At 50.0% G+C, this 6,536-nt stretch overlaps 2 protein-coding genes across 2 annotated transcripts; one reads left to right on the top strand and one right to left on the bottom strand.

The window, feature by feature from the left end:
• Nucleotides 1–3,486: 3,486 nt before the first annotated feature.
• On the bottom strand, nucleotides 3,487–4,903 carry LOC9652260 (reticulon-like protein B10). The gene is made up of 6 exons (XM_002992991.2): nucleotides 4,868–4,903; nucleotides 4,484–4,809; nucleotides 4,081–4,261; nucleotides 3,868–4,009; nucleotides 3,749–3,818; nucleotides 3,487–3,690 (listed from the first exon to the last, which is right to left on the bottom strand). The coding sequence occupies exons 2-6, from the start codon at nucleotides 4,806–4,808 to the stop codon at nucleotides 3,536–3,538; spliced, it is 873 nt and encodes a 290-aa protein (XP_002993037.2). The 5' UTR covers nucleotide 4,809; nucleotides 4,868–4,903; the 3' UTR covers nucleotides 3,487–3,535.
• A 200-nt stretch (nucleotides 4,904–5,103) lies between these two features.
• On the top strand, nucleotides 5,104–6,476 carry LOC9652231 (cilia- and flagella-associated protein 20). The gene is made up of 6 exons (XM_002993020.2): nucleotides 5,104–5,372; nucleotides 5,446–5,557; nucleotides 5,611–5,642; nucleotides 5,716–5,957; nucleotides 6,013–6,249; nucleotides 6,309–6,476. The coding sequence occupies exons 2-6, from the start codon at nucleotides 5,505–5,507 to the stop codon at nucleotides 6,315–6,317; spliced, it is 573 nt and encodes a 190-aa protein (XP_002993066.1). The 5' UTR covers nucleotides 5,104–5,372; nucleotides 5,446–5,504; the 3' UTR covers nucleotides 6,318–6,476.
• Nucleotides 6,477–6,536: the final 60 nt, after the last annotated feature.

Below are 6,536 nucleotides of genomic sequence, written 5' to 3'. Positions count from 1 at the left end.
CGTTGGCCATCGCCTTTCTTGCTTTTTTTCGTTTCCCTTTCCTTCTCCATCCAGGATAGCAATTGGAAGCGAGAGCTCTCTTATTGACTTCGCAAGGTTGGTTTGCGTCGCGCCATCACTGCCAGGAAGGTTGGTGCATGAGATAAGAATCCAAAGCTCTCTCGGAACAAATGCCATCCTCTCTCAGGAAAACAAAAGGCAGACCTCACGCAAGATGTCCGCCTTTCCAGCCGGTTCCTTGCTTGAGGTGTTGTAACTTGTTCCATCAGACCTGCTTACGAAATCAGATGGAGGCCGAAGAAAAGGCTTAGAAAAACGAAAGGAAAAAAGAAAAACTCACAGGTGGGATGTCATTGAGAAAGTCTGGCGATGATTCAGACTCGAGATTTGGCCACTCGTCTGCCGATGCGTAGAAACCATTGGAGCGAGGCGACCGCCTGACAAGCTTGGCGACTTTCCACCTCAAACCGATTGGTAGCTGCCTCAGCTTCTTCCGACACTCTAGCTGGAGCTTCGCGATATCGGCCTTTTGGACTCCCCGCACCGCTCTAGTGGTGGTGGCGGTGCTAGTGCCGGTGGCGTTTGCCCTCGCGGCTGACCACTTGAGAAACTTTCCCTTGACGACGAACAGTCCCTTGCGAAGCCGGTTGAGCCTGCCGCGCTTTTTCACTTCTCCTTCTCCGGAGCCACTGCTGCTACATGCGCTGTTGCTTAGACTCAAGCCACCCGGCTCGTCGTCAAGGTTGCTGGCCGTGTCTTGCTCATCGTAGATCGCAGGAGCACCTAAGTTGCCAAAGTTCGCTCTTTCCCCACTCTTTTGTTGCACCCCCGGATCCTCACCTGTACAACGTTTTCCAGCTACAGCAGCACGAGTTTGAAGCGAATGCTTTACCTTCTTCTTGCACTTAAGCGCCTTCTCTCTCTTATGCCTTCCCATCCTGGAGCTATGAGCCCGATCGCTCACTCGACCAGCGTCACTGTCCGTCTCAACGTCCACCTTCCAGTGCTCCGCTGTGTTCCTCGGCTTGCTGTAAACTCCAGGTCCGCCATAATATTCGCAGCTACAAGTTGGCGATGGTCGTTTCGGCTTCAGGGAAATGTTTACGTTGGAGCTTCTGGCCTGCGAGTTTGAGCACCCTGCAGCGTCGATAACCCCGGATCCGTGACAGAAAGGTTGAAAGGCTTCGCACATAAGGACGTTGGCGTCGCAAGCACAGCTACTCCGTCGTCGCCGATCTGAGTGTGTCCTGTAGCCGGCAAAAGAGTCCCGTGTGTCCTCTATCGTCACCATCAGCGTCCTCATCTTCTTCTCGAAGCCATCCATCCAATGCTTTATCTCGCTAAACTTTTCTTCGCAGCACTTCTCTTCCTTGTGGTCTGCTCTGCCCTTCACCACCATGTTGAGGAGCACTTCGCATGCGGCTTTTTGCAAGGCATTCGTAAAAGCACCGTTGGCCTGGAAGTGGTTCACGCTTTCTATGTCGTCGGGAGTGCGGGACCTGTCGCCACCGTTCTCTGTTCTAACGCTTTTTCTCTCGTAAGCTTCCCTGATGATGGTTTCCATCCTTTCCATCTCCGCTCTCAGCTCGGCGTCCACTGTCTCCACTTGTAGGAGCATTTCTTCTCGCTTGTGCTTCAGGAGTGAGCGCTTCAGGCCCGCCATCTCAGCCTCAGTTTGTTGCTGGAGCTCCTTTTGCAGCTTTTCCGCTTCTAGCTGGACGCTCTTCCCGACTCTTTCGATCACTGCTTGGAACTCCGATGCAAAACTGGCCTCTTCCGTCTCCGCTACATCTTGCTTGGCTCTCTCAAGCATCTTAGTCCTCAGCTCTCGTGTTACGACGCCGTCGTAACCTTCCACGGCTTTAGAAACTCGACGGCTCATTTCGTCTCTCTCCAACTGCATCATTTGGATCTCCTTGTCGAGCAAGTTCTCCCGATATTCTTGTAACCTTTCTCTGCGTGATTTTTCAAAAGAATCTAGCTCCTCGCTCACCATTGACTTGAATTCTTCCACCCGCTTTTGTTTTCGAGATATCAGCTCCTCCTCCTTTTTCCGATATGCCTCCGCATCTAGCTGTCTTTTGGCTTCCGTCGCCCGTTTGCGCTGCATTTCCTGGATATCTAGAAACTGCCGCTCACGATCAAGCTCCCGTTCGAGTTGTTTCGCATCCCTCTCGTGCAAAAGCTTCTTTTCAATCTCTATCCGCCTTTCGACTTGTTCGATCATCTCCTGTCGTTGATTCTGATAGTTCTGTCCTTGCTGCAAGCTCCTCTGCGTCGGATTCTTATGCTCACTGCTGACGGGAGTAAGTTCTATAACCGGGATCTGGGTGGGGCTCGCATTCCCTTTGTCTAGCGGTTCACCGTCGTCGATCTTTAGCTTCATTTTCTCCTTCAGCTGAGCTCTTTTCTGGTCACGGTCAGTTACATCACTTAAGGCAGATTTCCACCTCACGACCAGCCTCCCAGGTTTTTCCTCAACAATATTGGTTACTGGAACAAGCTGTACAAACAAAGCCATTTGATAAAGCTGACAGAAACGATATTACTTACATCCTTGCATTCGGAGACGTGAAAAGTATTTTTGTTGCAATGGTCTCCTGCCACTGCGCCTGCAACGAAGAAAACCATAAAATGATTTACAACACTCGATCTGGCTACTTTGCTTACCATTTCCCACTTTGTTGGCAGCATTAAGTCGCACCTAGAATTCAAACAAAAAAACAAAAAAACAAACAACCAGAATATAGAAGAAAAAAGCCAAAGTTACCTGTTCTGCCCGAGAAGACGCTTGTAGCTGCTGTATCTTCCGTTGATTGCTCAGCTTAAGAGCTTCTTCTTTATACAGTTTCCTACAAAGAAACAGATATTGAAGCAAAAGAAGAAGAAAAAAAAGCATACCTGTAGAAATCATCGCACGGATGATCCCAAGTGCTCTCCCCAGTATCGAAGTTAAAATAATAGATCTCGTCCTCTTCTGTCCGACTACAATAGCAGCCAACTCAATCGATGGAAACAAAAAGGAAAAAACCAAAAAAAAAAAGAGAACACATACCATGGTTTCCATTGTGCTGGTAACTCCGCTTTTAATCCCTCTCTAGCTATCCACAGCAGCTGCTTCTCATGAGGCAAATCGAATCCCAGCCACATTGCATACTCGGCAACCTCTACACGATTACACAGGAGAAACCATCTGTCTCAGCTATTCCGAGCTATCATCTCGCGCGCAAGGGAAACGCACCTTCATCAGTGGCCTCGTAGCTGCTATCCAGTTCCTCCTCAAGAACCATGCTATCTACAGACATTTTGCCCCCCAGATCCGCGCGCGCTGCCAGGGATTAGGGTGGCACCGATCCGGCGCCCTTGCGGCAGGGCGATGGCGTCAATCCAGCGCCCAGAGACAGGGAACGCCAGCAGACATGGCCACGTCTCCCTCCACAAACCCTAGCAAAGGCATAACGGTTACAGCATATTCTCAAAAGCGCATGAAATGCGTCAGAACTTCTGGCGCGTTTTAAATTAAAAGTGTGAATCTCTAGTTTTTGCAACACTGGGGAAGTTTGCTAAGGCAGCACTCGTCAAGCTTGTGATACTGGTTCCTCGCTTTCTGGACGATCTTCTGGATGAACTGATCAATCTGGTCCTCGTGTCTTTCATAGGCTAATGGCAGCGTGAGAGTTCCAATAACACCTGGAAAGGAAACGGAGAATCACTACCAAGGCACTGTGGAAGTTTGGTCGATCTTTACCGAGATAGATGAGTGTGAGCAAGCTGAACCATTGTCCAACGTTGCCGAGAACCCACAACATGAGACAAGTCTGCAAGAATAGCTTTAGTTTTCGTTTCCGAAACAGGACGGAAGATTACCTTGAGAAGCATTGGGAAATCTTTTCCCGTGGACAAAGAGCGTGCGTAGTTAAGAACGCCATTTACTTCCTTGGCCACGCGCTTGGCAATCTTGTTAGATTTCTCGTCTGAGAGCTGGACCTCGGGAACAGGAGGAAGAGGCCTGGAATCCACAACAAGAAAAACGAACACGATTGATTCCCCTCGAGTTATAAAGCTAAGCACAAAGAATACCTGTTGACGAGCGCAGCTAGATTCGCCCACGCAAAGAGCGCGATCAAAAGGAAAAGAACGATGTTGGCGACGAGCGAGATGAGCGTGTAGCCAGACCACTCAAAGATGAACCACACCAAGGTGGAGCCTCCCAGAATACCAATGGACTTGCGCTTCTGCTTCCAGAGCACTACGTCAGCGACTGCCAAAACAAAAAGAGTGAAAAAAACGTGAGAATGACTACCATGAAACGAAATAAAAGCATATAAACGCTCGACGACTTTGCGCAAAGGTCGAGCTTTCGATCACACTTGCAACTCTCGACTTCTTTTAAGCTCTCTGTCCAACACAACATGAAGAACATCTATGTGTAGCTCTCTAGAAAAACCAGATAGACCCACAAGACAAAATAGCAGGAACTTACATTTGCCGCCTCCAAGAATCTGATGAACGGATCGCTCCCTGTGGAGCAAACTCGGGACTGGAGCCGTCCCGCCCGCCACCGTCGTGACCTTCTGATCCATCGCCGGTGGCTGCTGCTGCTGCTGCTGCTGCTGACTAGGTTGGATTTGTATCTGGCTAGGCAGCATTTGCTGCTGCTGGTGGGCCTGTTGCTGCGGCGGCGCCTGTCCAATACCCCATGAATGTACCTCTGGTTGCGCGGAGGAGATATCGGACTGGATCCTGCGCATCGAAGCTATTGGCGCCTTGTCGCCGGATAGATCCGAATGCATCCGCTGGTAAGACATCCTGCAAATACCAAAACCGGTGAGATCGATCGATGATCCTCCAGAGGAGATGGAAAGACCTATAAGATCGAGCTAGAGCGCGCAAGAAAACGCCCCTCCGCCCCAAAGTAAGGGTTTTGTGTCAAAGTAGGGGCGGGAAAGGAAGGGACGGCGATCCTCTCGGCCGATCGCAACCGTCGGCTTCCCAAACCGTCACCGTACGGCTGGCCTACCAGTACGGTGCCACGTCACAAAAGCCACGTAATTTGGAGATGGTTTTCCACGTCACTGGTGGCGTAATGACATGGCGCTGGAGACGGGGGGCTTTCTTTCTCGCATTTGGCTGTAGTGATCTTTGCGCTTGAGGTTCGCGACCATTGGAAGGAATTTGCTAGGGCTCCGCGGGAGCTGCGAGCGCGAGTGGATCGCCGCCGGTTCTTCAGTTCAATGCGCCATCAGGCTGGAGCGTCTCCATCGCTGCTCACTAGGGCAGTGAGCTCGATCTTCGCGTTCGTGCGGCTGGCCGAGTTTGAGATCCTGTTCGTGCTCTTCTTCGTCATCGTTTTCCTGCTCGTCAAGGATCTGGTAGGGAGCTCAGGAAATTTAGGGTTGATTGATCGAGCGGGCAGCTCAACTAAATTCTCGTTGGCTCGTATAGACTTCTCGCCCGGAGTACAATCAAATTCTCGTGCGGAGGGAGGGTCACCTGTAGGGAAGATGTTTAGGAACACCTTCCAGTCGGGCTTCTTGTCAATCTTCTACAGCATCGGGTAAGCTCTCCAGCTCAGAACCAAAATTCTAAAGCTTTGATCTTCTCTGGCAGGAGCAAACCTCTTCAGATTTGGGAGAAAGATGGTAAAGTTCTCAAGAGCGCGAGCTATGGAGATCTCAACTCTTTCCCTTTGCATTTTTGTTTTCCACTCTCCAGTGTCGAATGGACATATCAAGAGGATCACGGACGATGACATCCAGTCCATCGTGCTGGAGATCATGGGAACCAACGTCAGCACCAATTTCATTTCCTGCCCCTCGGATCCAGCGATGACGCTGGGCATCAAGCTGCCATTTCTAGTGATGATCATCAAGAACCTCAAGAAATACTTCACCTTCGAGGTCCAAGTCCTCGACGACAAGAACGTAAGGCGTCGCTTCCGGGCGTCGAATTTCCAGGTACTCTCTCTAGACGCTACACACGAGATCGCTCGAGATTTGAGCTCTCTTGCAGACGAGCACGCGTGTGAAGCCTTTCATATGCACGATGCCAATGCGCCTGGACGAGGGCTGGAACCAAGTGCAGTTCAATCTCGCGGATTTCACCAGGCGTGCCTATGGAACGAACTACGTGGAGACGTTGCGGGTGCAAGTTCACGCGAATTGCAGGCTGAGGAGGATTTACTTCTCCGAGAGGCTCTTCTCGGAAGAGGAGCTCCCTCCCGAGTTCAAGCTCTTTCTACCCGTGCAGGTAAGGCTGGGCTCCTCATCTTTATCTTGTCAAACTGATTTTTCCTTTGCTTTTCTTAGAAGCCTTGACGTGTTGCGACTTATAGGGGAATATATTGCGAGGATTTTCTCTCTAAAATTCGAATTTTCAGAGGTACTTCTTGTTAAATTATAAGGTTTTTATGCAGCTTTTCATGAGTTGTTATTGTGACAAGTTGATTTATTGAATACTAGTAATTGCCCATCCAATGCTGGGCCTTCTGGTGAAAAAAAATTAAAAAAATCGAACAGTATTTCTCGCCCAGCGCC

This window comes from Selaginella moellendorffii, unplaced genomic scaffold, assembly GCF_000143415.4.
Source record: "Selaginella moellendorffii unplaced genomic scaffold, v1.0 SELMOscaffold_147, whole genome shotgun sequence".
NCBI classification, from domain to species: domain Eukaryota; kingdom Viridiplantae; phylum Streptophyta; class Lycopodiopsida; order Selaginellales; family Selaginellaceae; genus Selaginella; species Selaginella moellendorffii.
This window is presented reverse-complemented; position numbering and strand designations above follow the sequence as displayed.